The 19,617-nt window shown below is 28.4% G+C and overlaps 1 protein-coding gene across 3 annotated transcripts in view; it reads left to right on the forward strand.

Moving 5' to 3' along the window:
- Positions 1–19,617, forward strand: part of LOC103569561 (neurogenic locus Notch protein) — a 163,319-nt gene that overhangs the window by 134,863 nt on the left and 8,839 nt on the right. For 2 of the 3 annotated variants that reach the window (XM_008546905.2, XM_008546907.2), the window contains 2 exons: positions 18,440–18,983; positions 19,525–19,548. In XM_008546905.2, coding sequence (XP_008545127.1) covers positions 18,440–18,983; positions 19,525–19,548 — 568 coding nt within the window. The remainder of the gene's footprint in view (positions 1–18,439; positions 18,984–19,524; positions 19,549–19,617) is intronic. The other variant, XM_008546906.2, reaches the window with a different exon arrangement.

Below are 19,617 nucleotides of genomic sequence, written 5' to 3' on the forward strand. Positions count from 1 at the left end.
AAGACAGCTCATTTCTCCAATCTTTTCAATGCACTCTTGTCTGTCTCTTTTTCTCTTTTTCATATATATATAGATATATATATATATATATATATATATATATATATGTATATATATATATATATATATATATATATATATATATATATATGTATATATTCTATTTACCTCAACAAAATAATAATAAATTCCTTAACTTACCAACTATACGCCGATCGTGGCGATATTGTTCGCGGTAAGTCGTGCGTAAAGAACGTAACCACGCGGTCAATCCATTCAAATTTTGCCAACAACCTTTTATGATTAATACAACGATAAAGATTACTCTTAGCTGATAAGGTAATTCAATTATTTTTTATTTTATAAAATAACTATAAATTCAGTTAATAAACTCTATAATGATCCATTCAAATTTTTTTGTACTTTGAATTTGAATTTAAAAGCTTATTCAAATTATTGAAAATTCCCGCGTAAAATAAATTTCTTTCAAAAAAGTTCATGAAAGTTAACTTCAAAAATTGAGACAGTTTTGAACTTTAAGCTGAACATTTTTTGAATTTTAAAAAATTTGAAAGTGAATGATTTTCAACTAGTGAAGGCTTTTTCTATGAGTTTTTCTCATTTTTAGAACAAAAATAATTTGATATGAAAATTTTTTGGGTTTGATGAACTTAAAAAAAAAGGAGTTAATTAGAAATTATGATTATTTACAAGTCTTACTAAAGTATTCAGGTATGAGGTAAAAAAAAAATTAACGATTTGAAAATATGATACTGAAGTTATCCGACGTCTAATAATTTTTGGACTTTTTTTTAAACAATAAATTATAAAAAAAAAAAATATTTTAAAAAATTGCACTTGTAGTTTTTTTAATTTTCTACATGTGCATATTTTTAGTTTTCTTCGAGTCCGAAAATTACTAATTGTCTGCTAACTTCAGGATCATTTTGAAAATATTTATGAACATTTTTGACTTTTATTAGAATTTATTGCGCAGATCAATTTTTTTTCACTTTTTGTACTCGTTTGAAAATAATTCGAAAATTGAGTGATTGGATTTTTTATGGAATCACAAAAATGTCAATAAATAATTTTTGTTTTGAAAATTTCAAAAAAATAGAAACCCGCAAAAAAAGTCTAAGCTAGTTTAAAATTTTTCACACTTATAATTATTTTAAAATTCCAAAAATGTCTCAATTTTGGAAGTTTACTGTCAGGAACATTTTTAGAACTAATTTTTGTTACACTGGTTAAAAAAAAATGTAAAAGAAAAAAACGTAATTTTTTTTTTCAGTCTGGGATAAATTTTCGAGATAATCATTAACAGATGGTAAAAAAAATTAAGACAAAAAATAAAAATAAAAGACATAATAAATTTATTTGTAAAAAATAATATTCTTTGCGTACGAAATTGCCAATTTTCACTGTAATTTAACAAAATAACTTCCGGTGTTAAAGTGACCCGTTATTCATATCCTTTAAAAAATATCCAGATAATAATAATAATAATGATATATAACAGGGCGGTGAATGAGAAAAAAAAAGTGAACCGATGTCCCGTTGACATGACTTTATTTTCTGTATCTGTCTTTATTTTAAATTCTTTTATTTTTATATATTCGATTCATCTCAAAGAAATGCCGCCTCACCGCGCCCTTTATTCGCGGAACAATAAATCATTCTAGTACTCACTCGCAAGTCACAATCTTGATAATCGAATCAACAAAAGGATTTATCTCTATTGCATCAATTATGTAATTCAGATTAATTAACTTTTCAAAATTATTTTAACACTAATCAGAAAAAAATTCATCGAAATTTTTAAAAATTACTTTGGTATAAATTCAAAATTATATATTGAAATTTTAATTAATGTGATGATTTAAAATAATTAATTTATGATAATTTGCAGGTTCAAAAAAAATTTTAATTACTTGACATTTTTTAAAATTATAATAAGTAATCAAGTAGTTAACGAATTTTTTTTTTTTCAATATTAAGTACGAATTAAAAAAAAAAAAATAATTAAAGAATGAATGAATAATTATTGAGAAATAAATTCAATGAAAAATAAGAGTAAAAAAAAAATAAAAATCGAATATAAAAATGCAAAGTTGAGTAATTTTTGCAAATGTAGTCAAATCTGTATCTTGAGATCGGGTGGGTCTTAAGGACCACACGTAATTCATGAGAATTTTTCAACAACTTCTGAGTGAGTTTAAGTAAGCCGAGAAGTCTCTTGGGAGATCGATTAATTAAGCATGGACTTACTTGACATTCGATCGATTCGTTTCACTCGAGAACTCTCTTTATTCTTTCTTACATTTAACATTAGCCCTTACACACATTACTCTCCCTTTATTTTTTTATTGTTAATTTATTATTTTTATTTATTTAAAACGACAACCGACAACTTTGTCCTTTTTTGCTCTTTACTCGATTTGTCAAGTTTTCTTTCTCCAACGAAACGTCACTAGTCCTATCAACTTGTGTCTCCGTCAAGTCGCGAATAGAAACCAAGCCCAAAAAATTACGTTCCAATGGATAAAAAAAATTTGAATGAATAAATAAATAAAAAAAAAATAATTACGAGTCCGAAGTGAATCAAGTCAAGTCGTAAATTTAGCAAAAGATTTATCGCACAAGACGCCGACTGACTAATTGACGCAGCAAGCAATATGCGATTTCACTTTACGTAAAAAATAAAAATCTTCGAGCCAATTCTTTTATCGTGTATGTGTATATTTAACTTTTATTTTTAAAACACTCTCGAATAATAATAAAGAGTTTAAAAAAAATAAAATTCCGTTATACGTTATCTGACATGTTTGAATTTCTGTATTTTTGCTTCGAGAAACGTAAAACAACCGACGCCTTTAATGAGCCAATTATTTATTAACGTCCACTTGTTTCTTCGTCATACGCACTACAAGAAAATCTTTGAAATTTAACGACTGATTACTTGGTACTGTTAAAGTTGAATAATATTTTTTTATATTTTTTACGCCGACAGTTTAATTTCAAATGACAGACAAATTTACCCAGAATTGGAATGAAAACTATTTTTTAAAATACTTTTTATACTCAATAATTACCTTCATAGTGGGTCATTTTACGCAGAATTGAGTAATTTACAAGGTCTAATTATTAATTTCCTTAAAAAAAATTTTTTTTTCATTTCTTTAAATTACAATTAAACGCGAGTATGAAAATTAAAAGATTACTCGTTTCTGAAAATCTTTGATAATTTTTTTGAGGACTTAATTTTGATAAAAAATATAATAATGGGTCAATTTATGCGTAATTAAAAAATCTACACATCCAATCATTATTATAGATTAAAAAATTTTTGTGATAATCTGCACTGTAAAAAATTTCGGTGTAAAATTCTCTCAGTGTAAATTTAACACCGAATTTGGTGAAATTTTCACACAAAATTTTGACACCGAGACATTTACACTACACCGGGTCCAAAAAATTTTTTACAGTAAACAAGTAAAGCATCTTTTTTTAAATTCACCGAGTGATTCTGCGAAGTAACATTTTGTAGTATAGTATCTCAAGATATTTAAATGCAAGTATAACAATAATTTTTGGGTCCTTAGAAATTAAAATCAAAGCATTAAATAATTTTAGAAAATTATTACGGTAGGTCGTTTTACGTGAAATTAAATAAACTAAAAGCTCCAGCAATCAGTTGAGTGTAAAAAAAATGTTTTATGTATCGAAATAAAATTGAAGAGGAAATAAATGAAATACAATTTAAAAAGTAGTTTATTAATTATCGAAAGTCTACGTAATAATGATACGTAAGTCATAACATCGCCTTTGGATGAATTACATGAAACAAGGAAGAGGAAGCGTAACTTCAGGTCTTGAAGACCACCACACCACATTCCGAGCTGTGCTTGATTGGTTTTCGCGAGAATAAAGAGACGGTGAGCCGCCTTCGCTCTGGTCAGGTCGAGCCCTCTTATACGTGACTTTTTATCAGCATTTTTATTTTTTATTTAACCCAATACACGTCGTTCATTCAAGTTACCTCTATTCTATTTCTAACTAAATATAGAATTCATTTTATTTTACATTTTCTCTTATTTTTGTTTCACATCCAAAACTATTTATTTTTTTGACAGTAAAACAATAACCGGAAAAAATAATACAAATATACCTTCTTCTTTCTTAAAAGCTCTTGATAATAAATGGTTAAGTTTTTGTTGATAATATTAATGGAGCCAGAGAAAAGGAGAGACAAGACAACAAAATACTTGACATGCTCTATCTCATCACTTTACTTTTTAAAGGTCGTAAAAATATTTTAACGACCGTACAACATTTTTAAAACACTCTTAGCTAAAATGATCTTATCAATTATTAAAGGAAACTTTTAGTCCATAAAAATGTTTTTTTTTTATTTTTTATGACAATTAAATAAATACGTTATTTTTAAACATTTATTTACTTATTTGGTAATTCACACAATAATCATGTCAGTCATAATATCAAACTTAAATATTTTCAACTTAACATATATACATATATATAATTTAAGATCAAAATTTAAAGAGTGTGATTATAGAACGGAAGAAAAATTTTTTTTTTTTTTTTATATATATATATATGAACCCAAATATATGTGAGGAAGGGCAAAAGATTAGTGTGAAGGAAAAAGATAATAACTATTAACGATATAATTAAAGATGAGATCACATAAATTTAAAATTAAGATACTCTAATACCGTAAAAAAATTTTTTTTTTTTTACTTCAAAACAATATTTATAATATTAATCAATCTCACAAACATAAAATAATTTTTGTATTATAAAATACTGCACTGTAAAAAAATTTTGGACAAGGTGTAGTGTAAATATCTCGGTGTAAAAATTTTGGTAAGAAAATTACACCAAATTTGGTGTTAAATTTAGGTGGTGTGAATTTAAAATTTTTACACCGTCAAATGTGTAAATATATAATTGATGATAATTGTGCGTTAAGAAAATTAATCATAAAAATATTAAAATATTCAAAATACTATTTAATATCTAAATAAAATTAATGTAGTTATTGATTAAGTAGTTGAAAATATTCAATGATCGTTTGTTGATCATTAATCAAAATTACAACGAGTAACACAGAATGGTGTAAAAAAATGGATTACACCGTGGAAAATTTACACCGAGAGAATTTTACACCACACTGCCGTCTGAAGTTCTCCGGGTCCATTTTTACAGTGTGGTTATTTTATTTAATAAAACTTGTGTATTTTTCCTGTATGCGAAAATTTAGTGAATAAAAGTAAGATGATAATACAGCGAAAAAAAAAATTTTAACTTGCGGTTATGCAAAGCTACATGCCATCTTTACATTTTAAAAAAACACCTGCACGATCACCTGCAAGACTTGACGCAGCTCTCATTTGACTCTGGACCCAAATAACGATAAAAAAAAAATAAAAAATATTTTTTACAAAACTAAAACGACGTAGAGACATAAATAAAAATAAAAACAAAATAAACCAAAGGGTTTCTTATATCCATTCAGGTAGTAATTTATAACTCGTAGAACGATAATTACCATTCACAAGTCTCCTGTCCTCTCGGCTAAAAAAAAAATTTCCAAATAAAAGTACCCGATTTTTTAAATGAACCAGAAATTCACTAACCGCCGGCCAAAATTATAAAATTATTTTACTGTACTATATATATATATATATATATACATACATATAAATTACTAACCGTTACATATATTGCTATATAGATTTGACACGTTCGCTAATGCGCGTAAATAATGAATATATATATATAAATAATTAGAAACGGTAGATCAATGTAATAAGATAAATATATAATGTATATATATATATATAAGATTGTAAAGTCTAATAAAAATGTAATGTACCGGTGGACTTATTTTCTTGTGGAAGTAAGGCAGGTCATCACGGGCGTGTTCAAGTCCGATGTCGACCTTCGGCCTCTCCTGCTTTTCACATCTCCACTCTTACTACTTATATATCTTCTATAGTTTCTATATACACACGTAACATTCATTTATATATGTATATATATATATATATATATATATATATATATATATATATATATATATATATATATATTTATATGTACATTAAGTTACTAGTGTATATAATGGTCTTATAGTTACGGGTGCAGGCTGAAAGTTGAGTTAAAACTAAAAAGTTAACTCGTTCAGTATATTATAGTAAAGAATATATACCGCTATGGACCACGATGTTAGTATATATTAAGCGAAAGATTTCAAATGGCATTGCTAGCCTACATACCTCTACTCTAGTCACCAGCAGTCTATGTTACAAGCTAAGGAGTATGCTAAAAGAGACTGTGTATACTCCTAGTGGGTAGGGTGATTGTATTATCTTAGATCACTGCCTTTCTCAAGTTCTCGTGAGGTATCAAGAGGTAACGAGTACCTGAGACGAGTCTTTTTGCTCTTGAATACACTTGAGATTACGTTTTTTAATTTTAATTCTATTTAAAAAATTATAACTCTTTTTCTATCAACTTTAAACATTAAGCACCCAAGACCTTTTTTGTAGCTCATTAAATTGTCTACAAAAAAGTTACCTTTTAATTTTTTCGTATCTCTAATAGTTTAGTCATAATTTTAATTTCAAACGTGGAAAAAATTCAGACTTAAAAAATTTTGAAATTTTTAATATGGTTCCATAAGTTCAGAGCTTGTAACTTTGGAAATATTAGCTTGAGACATTGGAGCAATAAGACTTTTTTGTGCGAAATTTAATGAGCTACAAAAAAGGTCCTTAATGATTTTTTAAAAATTTTGATAGTTTAGCCGTAATTTTAATTTTCCCATTGATAAAATAAAAAAATGTAATATTTATTTTTAAAAAATGATTATATATTTTACTTATGTTTATTTATTTTTTTTTTGTTACAGGTGAGTTGATTTGAAATTTCATGAGGTCAGATCGTTTATTAGATCCACAGTAAAACTGAGTCATGATAGATAAACAACAGGGGGTAAATATTTATTACATTAGAGAATACGAGAAGCGTAGGTACATATTTTCGATTATATTAATATAAATAATAATGATAACATGAGAAGAATAAATCAACAGCACCGATGATAGATGGAAGATCTAGACTAGTTGAGTGTTAATATATACAACAACATAAAAAAATCGTTAGAGAAGGCTGTAAGTGTCTATACGTTAAAAATGATTTAAGATATTAATCGCGATGTCGTAAGGAGCACGAAAAGGGGGCGGAGTTATCCAAATGGTATCGATCAAAAGCTTTGATTGTATCCAATTATTATCTAAAGTGACAGCGAGTAGACAGTTCAGACCTTTTTTTTCTTTTACTCCAACTTTGTTTTCGCCTAAAACTTTTTAAAAATTTAAATTAGTTCCGTGTTTTACCTGAACCTGCTACAACTAAAAAACTATTAGGGGGAGGAGGTAAAACGGGTCACCTCCAAAATGTTATCATTTTTGTAAACATAATTGAGGATTATTTTGAATTCTTCTTGTTAAATTTTTTCAAAAATCGATTGTCAGTTGGAAAATATTAATTGACTTTTGTTTTATGATAAAAATGATTAAAAAAATTTTTTTCTTCCTTTGCATTCAATGAGGTAAAAGCCCCTATACCCGCTTACTTTTCATTGGAGTGAGATCAAATCACTCAATATAAATTAATAAATAAAATTAAAAACCATATTTTTTTTTATAGTTATTTTTTGCAGTTTCAAGTATTAGAATAAAATTTTAGTTTGAAGAATAATCTTGATAATTAATTATTATTAATTTTTTAAATAAGCTCCTTGAGTGTACCCATAGTCGCTCACTAAAAATTGTCATGTACCATTACTCGATCAACACATGGCCCTATAGTCGCTCAAAGACAATATCAATTAAACTATCATAAGTTTATTGATTTGGACAAATGATTTATAAATTATATTACTTTATTCTTTCATAATATTAAATTTCATGAATTTTAAAAATATATTTAATAAGATATAGTTATAACAATTATTAAAAAATTTGACGTAACCTAAATTTAATCTAATGAACGAACGTTAAAGTAAAAAATGCCCGGCTATGCGCGATTTTGAAAACAGTCAGTTAATTTAAATTCATAATCTATTATAAAATAATTTGATACATGATATTTTAATATATTTAGATTCGCAAATAATTATTTATCAATAACAATTTTTTTAGTTGAAATTTTTTTTTATAAAAATTATAAAAAACGCATTAAGCAGTTAAAGTGAGCGACTAATGGTACTGAGCGGGTATACGGACTTTTACAAAAAAATCCTTACAAAAAAAATTTAAATTAATAAAACTTATTTAATATCCAGCATTTTTTCACCTTTTTTAGAGGTCGCCCTTTTCCCGCAAAAAATAATTTTTTCTTTATCGCAACTGAAAATTTTTTCTATTTACTTTGAATATCTTCAAGAAAAAAAATATTTAACGTATGGGTTCTCAAAAACTTATAAGCAGTATTTCCTCAAGTACTCCGTTTTGCCCCTCTCTCCCCTGTATATTTTTTATTAATTATGATTATAAATAAAAGATTAGTGTCGAAATGTGCTTATCTATCCAACATTACGAATATTTATCATGAGAACAGTTATAATAATGGGTGTGGTACAAAGACTCCCACGCGAATTGAAATAACAGCAACCAGCATTCGACACCTTGAGATCATATATATCTATATATACAAACGTTACAAAAATCAAATAAAAAATTTCCTAAGCTTGTTGAGTGACTCACTATACCCAACTCTCGCAGAAAATGTCTAATATACCATTGAGGTATTGAGAGTGAACTAAATCTCTGCTATCTGATTTCTCTTCCCTGCACATTCACTCTACAACACACACTCTTATATATATAAATATAAATATATACATATTAGAATATATATTCAGACACACCTGGATCTCAAAGACTCAAAAGTCCATACACAAGTTTGTCCTGAAGTTTTTATTTAAAATCTACATTACGTGACACATCCGTACTCACAAGTGGAGCAACTTAACAGCCAATGAAAATTTTATATCAGTCTTAGACAGTACAACTACGGATATATAAATTTATATTAAAGAGTAGTATATATAGGTTCTTTAATATAAATTTTGTCTCCATATATATGTATATATATATAGTACCAGTCCTGAATCAAAGACAGCAATAGTAGAACGAATCTGCTGATTAAAATAAAATAAAAGAGATAGGATTCATCTGTCGGTGAAAAACTAAGAGTAAGAAATGTGGGTGTGGTAAACAGATATATCGAGATACGCGAGTCTCGAGTACTTGAAAAGATTCTTTAAACCTTTTTTTGTCCTCGTATTTCTTTATATATATGTATATATATATATATATATATTTTTTTATTCTCCTTTATATAAAAAAAAAAACTTCTTGGTCGTGTATTTTTATTACTTACATTAATTTAATTTTTTGAATGTTTTATTGTTTAACCTCCATTCGGACCTTCACTCGACTTGGGAATCGGGCGCGTCTCTTTATTTATCCCGTAGTACGCTAACGGTTACTATCCTCTAGTTCCAGCTCTACATCTATATATTTATATATGTATATGTGTATGTAGAGTTGTGTTAGTGTATATAATAGAGAGTAGTGACTAGACTGAGTAGTGAGTTCTTTAGAGTAAACTCTCATCTCATCGGATCTCTTTAATGCTGGGCCTCACACACCCACGATACCAAGACGCCGTGAGATGAACACGTGGGGCCCTTTCTCTTGAACACATGAGTCGGTAGTTTTTATTTTTTATTTAAACTTGATATGGCCTCTATTGAACTTATATATTAACCGTATATTAAATACGTCTATTAACTTATAATTTAAATAAAAAATTAAAACATATTTATTAATTAATGAATATATAAATAATTATTATTTTTAATTGTCAAGTGGTAATTACTGGTGATTTTAAAAATATATATTTTAATTGGAGTTTGAGAATTTAAATGATGAATATTTAATTTAAAAAACATTTTAAATAAATTACGATTATTTAAATATATACAAATAATTAGTTTTAATTGACAATAAATAAATAATGAGAGCTTGAGAATTGGTAACGAATAAATATTTTAAGTTACAGAATAATAAGAAATAATATATTGCGATGGAAAAAAATTAAGGAGAGATGAAATGAAAGAGTACCTGGAGAAGGCGTTGCCTTTTAACGATGCAACCAAGAGATATCGTATCCTCACGCTGTCCTCTCTTTTACATATATATATATACTTACTCATACATATATATTTATGTATTTATATTTATATTACTCTTTCAAGACTAAAGCCTATCTTATAAGATCGGAAGTGATACCGTCGTCGCGTCGTCTCCATAGTCATCGAGTCCTCGCGTAAGTGCGCGATCGCGTGCGTAACTAATATTCATTAAATACTGTCTGAGTGTCGTTGATACTGCTTCCTGGATTGGTATCCTTAAAAAGAACCATAAAAAACTCATAAAAACATTTTTATTTTTTTTTAATTAAAAGAAAAAAAAATTTTTTAACCCGAATCGAAATCTAAGGCATACTTTAAACCTAAATGATCATCGAAATGAACACACAGACTTACAAAGGCATGAATTAGACCTACAAAGACATGTATCGGGAAACGAACGAACTCTGGATTTTTTAAATCGACTCTCTGTTAGGCCCAAGCTGCCTGTGGAACCCAATCCACCTTTGGGCCATTAGCCCACTGGAGAGATGACTGGATCACTTGCATCAATTGCCCTGAAGACAAATTTTATAATTTTACCTTTTTGTGGTATTCCTTGCAAGTTCTCTATCTTGTTAAGGGAGACCACTAGTGTGAAATTTTGAAAAAAGTTTTTTTTTTTTGCATATTTCGATATTCTGCATCCTCAAAACTAACATACTACATTTTCGTGCATATCTCGAATAGTTTTTTTGAGTTACATCTGAAGAGCAGCCGCTTATCAGCTCTCGAAAAAACATTTTTCAAAATTGCTGCAGTTATAACTCGAAGACAAATCATCCGATCGATTTGATTTGAATTGCAATTTCTTTTATATATGTTTCTACATACCATGAACCTCCAGTTTTTCGATCGAATCAAAAATGTAATTTTGCCAGGCCAAAACTCATAAAATTTTCGCGCGAAATTTGAATTTTTTTTAGAAACTCCGCCATTTTGTTAAATTTAAATTTTCTTCTTAGCCCGAGGGTCATGGTACGGGAAATACCTTCGAGTTTAATAGACTTTTTGGTTTTTTGATTTCATGGACTGTGAAGGTCGCTATCACTGCAGCAGGAGGGACTTTTTTTTGAGCGGGAGATTTGAGAGGTCCAAAAATTTTATCTTAGATTAATTATATTCAGTATTTTTCTTTAAAAAAATTCCCAATCATCATTTTTTTAGGCGGTCCTTCTAGTGGTCCCCCTTAAGTCCCTTTATGTTCGTTTCTGGATTCATGTCTATTTGAGTCTAACTAATGCCTCCATAAGTCTAAGTAACTTCAATTCATGCCTTAGATTTAAAGTCGGCTAAACAATTTTAAATAATTTCAGTTTAATAACAAAAATAGTTACGAATAAACCGTTTCGTGACCTGGGTGTGGTACAAAAATTTAAAAATACAACCGACAAATTAAATCAACACGTCTTATAAATATAAAATATAGCGCTCGGCTATCAGAAACATCAGTAGAGGGAAAGTAACGATACTAAAGTCCTAATAAAAGTCGATATCGATGGTGTAAATATATCAGTACATCGTAGATATAGTTAAATAAAAATAATAAAATATCAGGCATAAATAATTGATGTATTCTGTGTTACTGCACATGGACATGAAATAAAATTTAAAAAAAAATGTAGGAAAGGTGGGATGGCACAAAGTTTATTACAAATAACTGATTTATTATTGATACAATAATAATAATAACTAAAGTCTCGATATCTCATTAAAGGTACTATATACACGGGTATATTTAATGTATACATATATTTTTTTAGTTGTGCGTAATTAGTCCGGGGGCGGTAAAAGAGTTCGGAATATACGGTTATTTGCATAAAACGACCGAGGAACCGGTAACTTGACAAACAACTCGTTTTATAATCATTTTATTTTATTTATTTATTATTATTATTATTATTAATTTAAGTATCCATTTATTATTTAATTAAAAAATCTAAACTATTATAAATTATTATTGTTTATTACGACATTAGTTGGATCGCGTTTAAGAGGCGCGAGTAAATTACGTCGATTAATTGGCTACCGATGATAATCTTATGCTCAAGACTGACATGAAGACTAAAGAATTAATGAGTCCTCGAACGATTGATCGTTTGGAATCTATAAGCTTGATCGATTACCACGAGAGTATCGCTGAGTATTGGACGGACATAAAATAGTGGATAATTTTTTGTTTAAAGAAAAGGAAAGGATTTAAATTTATAATTTTTTTTTATGAGAATATTATTCAGATGTGATGATCCTAATGGCAGGTTGATTAGAGGCGCATGGTTTTTAAAATAAAATCTTTGATGGCTTGGAATATATGGAAAGGAGGATTTGATTTGTATTGTTTAGACTACTTGGCTGAGACTAGAAATGCAATAAATAATTTTTAGATGGTGGTTGAACGGCTGTCGCGTTGCAAGTATTTTTACTTTTACGATCAAGTAACTGAGCTTGTCTTCAGGAATCCGAATGAAACTTAACTTAAGTATGGGGATTTTACGATCGAATTTTCTTGGCAGCTTTTTAGGTGCGGCTCTGTTACCATTTTTATGCTATTTTTTATTTACGATTTTATTGTATGCATTTAAACTGCCAGCTTCTATGTGTGAATAATTTTTTTTAGTTTAAAAAAAAAAAAAAAAAAAAAAAAAATTATTAGATTTTTTCAACTTCTTAATCAAAAATTAAAACTTTGAATTAAAATTTAAGCAAAACTATGCAACATACGAAAAAAATGTTTGAATACAATTTTATTGGAAATTTAATTTTCTACAAAAAAGGTCTGATACATTTTTAGCGTATCTCTAATAAATTTGCAAAAATATCAATTCAAAGTCTTAAGCATAAAATAGAAAATTTTATAAAAATAATTTTTTATGGCTTTAAATTCAAATTGTGATGAAACTATCAATGTTACAAAAAAATTACTGAAGATCTTTTTTGTAGCTCATAAAATTCTCTACAAAAAAGATCTGATTAATTTTTTCTCTAAAATGAATATTTCCATCCCAATAAAAAAGAATGAAATTTTTCTATAAAATTCTATTTCCCTTTTATTATTTAATAAACACCAGTAACCATATATTACTCACCTAATATCGCAAAATTCACGTACTAATACCCAATTATATTTTACCGTTTGCTCTCAAGAAACCATCTGAGATATAGAAAGGGTAGAAATTTTCCGTCGACGTGTTTCGATTCCATTCTTTCTCTCTTTTTATCTTTTTCTCTTAACATCTCAGCATCTCAGCCGATGTAGAGATGTATGTGTGTGTGTGTGTGCGATCGATCCACGTTTGAGTTTAATAGCCTGAGAATACCGCTACAACATCTTATCCATGTTCTTCCGTGGCCCTTAATCAAGACACTGCTCCAAGCACACAAGAAATCTCCAGAATCAAAATCACGCGTCTCAGAAAATATTCGCAACCGAATCGAAGCATCTGTAATAAAAAATAGCCTTTCAATTTGATGTTTATTTTTTTATAATAAATAAAAAAAGAGTAAAAACTGGAAGTACGGTTGTCGTTAACGAGATACTGCTTTTCTAATTCAAGTCAAAGGTAATTTGTGGGTGTTGGTGTATCTATTGACACCACTATCATGATTTAAATGTATGTATGTGCATGTGAATATGTAAGTTAGACACGCGACTAGCTTGTGTACACTTTATCAAACCAAGTCTCGGCTTGTGCTTTTCTTAAAGGTACACATGGGCAATAGATTACAATTATCCGAACATGAGGCGGACAGTCTTGCTCTTGGTCTTGTTGTTATTCCTTGCTGTTGGGCTTTGGTCAAGCTGTTAGGTTTTGGTCTACGGGTTTTATTTAACGTGACGAGTTAAACAGCCATGGGGTGAGAACGGAAAATTATAGTCGCTAACGTGGGAGTTTGTTGCTTGTAGTATAATGTCCTCTGTAACTTTAACATGGGATTAAAATTGCTTTTTAATTTTAACTAAATATTATTAATAGATTATCGAGAGATTATTATCATTTTTTACTTTTAATAATTATTGATTTCAAATTTTAATTTATCGATTAAAACTGCAGCAGGTTTTACTGGACTATTAAATTACGCGTAAAATAACCTACGGTAATAATCACTCATGTAAAAAAATTTCAAAAAAATTTTTCAAAAAAAAAAAAATAAAAAATTTATTGACTTTTTTGCACTCAAGTGCAATTTTTAGTATCAATTAAATTTTTTTTATGAAACTGAAATCAATTGACGTCTAATAATTTTTGAATTTTTTTAAAAATGACAAATTTAAAAAATTGCACTTACAGATTTTTAAATTTTCTACATGTGCATATTTTTAGTTTTTTTTTTTTTATTTTTTAATTTAATTATTAAAACAAAATTTGAAAATTAAATTGTCTGCTAACTTCACAATTTTTTTTTTAAAATAAAAATTTAATTTTGTTTATTAAATTCTGCATCAAATAATTTATCACAGTAATATATTTTAGCCTATAGGTTTTAAAAAAAATTAATAAAGATTTTTTTCTGACTAATTCCCACCGATTTGAATAATTAATTACTGGAGCATTAGTTTTTTTTTCTTTGTTTTTTTTGCTACTTTACTAAAGACGACAAAAGAAAAAATAACTCACAATCGAAACTAAAAAACAAATAAAAACGGATTGCGTGTTTGAAACAAGGAAGTTATTCAAATGAATAGAATTTAAAAAATAATAATAATAAAAGGAACTTATTCAACACAGATCTCTCTTATTGTCTTTGATGGGAGTTACGATACTGTAAGTTCAATTATTAAGATCATAAATCATAATGTATAGAAACAAAAAAGTTAAACAAGTAATGAAATATAATGCAGCCAAAGACAAGTGATTGTACATATATATATGTATATATATGTACAATGTATATTTATGAGGAAATGGAAATTCGCTAGACATGAAAAGAGCCAGAAGCCGGAAGTCTCGAATCCAGTGCCGCGCAGGAAGAGAGTTTCAATTAAGTAAATTAATTTGATACCGGATGTGGTGTGTCGAGCTTGTGGAAATTCGCATCCACACATCCACTCATCCCCTATTTTTTGCACAACTATGTATTCAAAACATTATCTGTTACGGTTCATTCACTCCGCTTGTTTTAATTGTGACTATCACCAGTTTCATTTTTAAATTCCCATTGTAGCTTTCACTCAATAATTGATTTTAATTATAGGCGTCGAGGTTCATTATTATTTAATTGAAGCTGCATTGGTATCAATATTGCTTATTATCTAACAGTAAAATGGTATTGTATTGAGGGTTTAAAGTATGCTACGAAATTAAACCGGAATTAAGAGTGAAATAAATTGACTTTGTGCGTGGGCATCTTGGTATCATAAGAATAGAGCTTTGATTTACTGCCGGCTAGAACTCCAATCTCTTGCAACTTGACACTTGTATCTTTTAAATTATATACACAAAAAATATATACTTAACTTTTTTTTTTAATTTTATTTTTACTTTAAACAAAAACTATTAAATAAAATAGAGTCTTCACTTAAGGGAGACTACTAGTGTGAAATTTTGAAAAAAAATTTTTTTTTGTATAGTCTATATCTTTAAAACTAACATACTACAATTTCTAGTGCATATCTCGAATAGTTTTTTTGAGTTACAGATCGAAAGAGCAGCCACTTATCGGTTCTCAAAAATACATTTTTTAAAAATGCTGCAGTTGTAACTCGAAGACAAATCATCCGATCGATTTGATTTGAATTGCAGTTTCTTTTATAGATTTCTACGTACCATGAACCTCCAGTTTTTCGATCGAATCAAAAATGTAATTTTGCCAGGCCAAAAATCATCAAATTTTCGCGCGAAATTTGAATTTTTTTTTTAAAACTCCGCCATTTTGTTAAATTTAAATTTTTTTCTTATCCCGAGGGTCATGGTACGGGAAATACCTTCGAGTTTAATAGACTTTTTGGTTTTTTGATTTCATGGACTGTGAAAGTCGCTATCACTGCAGCAGGGGGACTTTTTTTTAAGCGGGAGATTGTGAATAACTCGCTGAATTTTGAATTTTTTGGTCCAAAAATTTTATCTTATATTCATTATATACCCACAAATATGTCCTTAAAACATTAAACCATTCCATCCAGTAGTTTTCTTTAAAAAAATTCCCAAAAATGATCTTTTTACAGGCGGTCACACCAGTAGTCTTCTTAATGATCCTGAAAACAGACAATTAGCCATTTTCGAAGTTTTTTTTTTTTTTTTTTTCAACAAGTCAATTACAAAAAAAAAAAAAAACTAAAAATATACACACAGAAAATTAACAAAAACCTTAGGTGCAATTTTTTAAAATATTTTTTTTTTATAATTTACCATTTTTAAAAAAATCTAAAAATTATTTGTCAACAAATTTTAGTATCATTTCACTTATTAATTTACAAGAAATTTTTCTTCTCAGTATTTTTTTTTACCAAATTTATAAAAAAAATACTTAAAAAAAAAAAACTTTGTAAATTTTTGTGTGCCGAAAAATTTAAAAATTCTCTATTTTTATTACAAAAATTGTCATCCGTAAATAAAATTAAAAAAATAGATCAAACACCATCATCAAGACATTATAATTTATCCATAAAATCCCTTGTAGCCAGATGAGTTTTTAAAAAGTCACATTACAAGAACAATGCAGTTTACGTCTAGTCAGCATTTCAAAATTTCCTGGTGGTCCGCGTCCCTTGCCTACATATTTTAATAATTCAACGGCGTCTTTGGGCCTTTATATATCTACATATCTCACAATTCTCTCCCATACTTATCCCTATACTTATACTTATACTTATACTTATAATATAATGTAACGCACTAACAGTAAGATAGAAGAGAAAAAGAGAGAGAGATAGAAGACTAAGCAATAATACAAACGTATTCGTATGTTAATTTAGTCGGCAAGTATGACTCTAGTCTTAAAGATATTTCATTCTCTTTACTATGCCCTATACATTGTTGATGTTGACTGTGAAGATGAGACCGGTCAAACCTCAAAGAAATATATATATAATAAACCAATTTTACAAGTAAAAGAGAGTGAGAGAGAGAATTAAAAATGATGATAAAAAAAAAAAGAAAAAGACACTAAGATAAACTAGTATCCTAGTGATGTGTCGAGTTGAGTTGAGTTGAGTTGAGTCGAGTCTTGTCTACACAAGATAAAGATGAGAATGAAGCAGTTGAAGTGAAGGTTTCCGGCTGACAATTGAAACTGTCATGTTCGTATGAAGTAAATAGGTTGCGTGGGCTAGTCATACATTCTTCGAGACACCTCTCACGCTTGGAACTAATCGAAAAATTATTATATAATAATCTTATGAACTCCGAGATACTTAATATTAATGTTTAAATAACTAAAGCTATGACTTTTTGTTTTGTTATTTAAATTTACCTTTTTATAACATTCATTTTACGGGTGATATCAATCAAAAGGTAGATGGTAACGAAAAATACGTCCCACGTTTTTCTAAAAAAACCTTTTAATTTTTTTTTTATTATTTATTTAAGTGGATAAAAATTCTCAAGTCGCGGACAGTCGTGACGAGCATCAGCATCTTGATACTTTGCTAATTGGCCTCGATTACCAGGACACGGGTCAGACATATACTGATTTCACGTACAATTAGTGACAATGTCAATAATATATCTTAGCTATTTATTTAATTGGATTTAATTTAAACGATCTGCCCATGATTTATTTTTATTTGAAAAATTCAAGCGTAATCTTAATTACTTTTACTTATTTTACTAATTACTCGCAAGCTTTTAATTTTACATTAATTGTCCTCAGGACCTTTTTTGTAGGAAATTTCATTTTCTACAATTAAGTCCTGAGCCATTTTCACTTAAATTTCATAATTTTTCCACAAACTTCATTCAAAGTTTGATAAATTTTTATTTTATTTTCATCAAAACTTTTGAATTCAAATTCTGGATAAATTATCAGAGATACGATAAAATGTAATGAATACTTTTTTACAGAGAATTAAATTTCCTTTAAAAAAGGTCTCTTTAGTTTTTTATGTCAAGTTGATAGTTGACGTTCTAGAGTCAATTGAAGTTTGAAATTTTGAAATTTTTAAATGAAAATATTTAAGTTGCAAATAAATAAACAAATAATAATTTTCAGGTTACACAGGAACACAATGTGAGATAGACATCAATGAATGCGCAACAAATCCATGCCTGAACAACGGCATATGTACAGACTTGGTGAATTCATTCAAATGTGACTGCGCTAAAGGATTTGCTGGATCGCATTGTCAGATAAACATAGACGATTGTGCGTCAGCTCCATGCAAAAATGGTGGCACATGCCAAGACTCGATAGCCAAATATACATGTGAATGTCCAGCAGGATTTACTGGTGCATCTTGTGAAACGAATATCAATGACTGCCAGTCGAATCCATGTCACAGCGGTACTTGTATAGATGGAGAGAATTCCTTCACCTGTAGCTGCTTCCCTGGTTTCACTGGGAAATTGTGTCAAACTCAGATCGACGAGTGCGAGAGTAATCCTTGTCAGTTTGGTGGTAGATGCGAGGACAGAATAAACGGATATCAGTGCATATGTCGACCTGGTACTTCTGGTACTAATTGTGAAATAAATGTCAATGAATGCTACAGCAATCCTTGCAGAAATGGCGCCAGATGCAACGACGGTATCAATAGGTTTGTATTTTTTATATTTGTATATATTTCATTCATTTAGCCAATACATCATTTATCAATTAGTCCATCAATGTCAATCAAGTGATCAGAGACTATGTATCTCTTCCCTAATAGCCACTTTAGCTTGAAATTGACAGTAATTTGATTATTTAAATTACCGACAATTTGCTGCCCGAATTTACAGACAATTTGAAAGCAAAAGTTTAAAAATTTTCGGTTCATTTTTCCTTAATTTAGTCAAATTTTCCTTTAATTTTTCGTCAAATGTCCGTTGACTTCGAACTTTTTTTTTTTGACGTCAAGTTGTATACAAATTGTCATAAAAAACGGAAAAGTCTGGTTTACGGACATGTGACGAAAAATTAAAGTAAAGGAAATTTTTGTAAACTTTTGCTAAGCAAACTGTGCTATTAGGGTTGTTAAATTACCCAAAATTATTATTTTTATTATAATTACAAAGCCAATTAACTTTTATACTAATATAAGATTCCTTGTGCGCTTTTTCTTTTTCAATTCTACGGTCGTATCACTACTTGAGAAGCAATCGGATGCCAGGTCTAGGATGGTACGTAATATTATTTGAAAAGAAAAGTGTTCCAGAGTGTGCTTTATCATTTTTTTTTTTTTTTTTTTT

This window comes from Microplitis demolitor, chromosome 7, assembly GCF_026212275.2.
Source record: "Microplitis demolitor isolate Queensland-Clemson2020A chromosome 7, iyMicDemo2.1a, whole genome shotgun sequence".
Lineage (NCBI taxonomy): Eukaryota > Metazoa > Arthropoda > Insecta > Hymenoptera > Braconidae > Microplitis > Microplitis demolitor.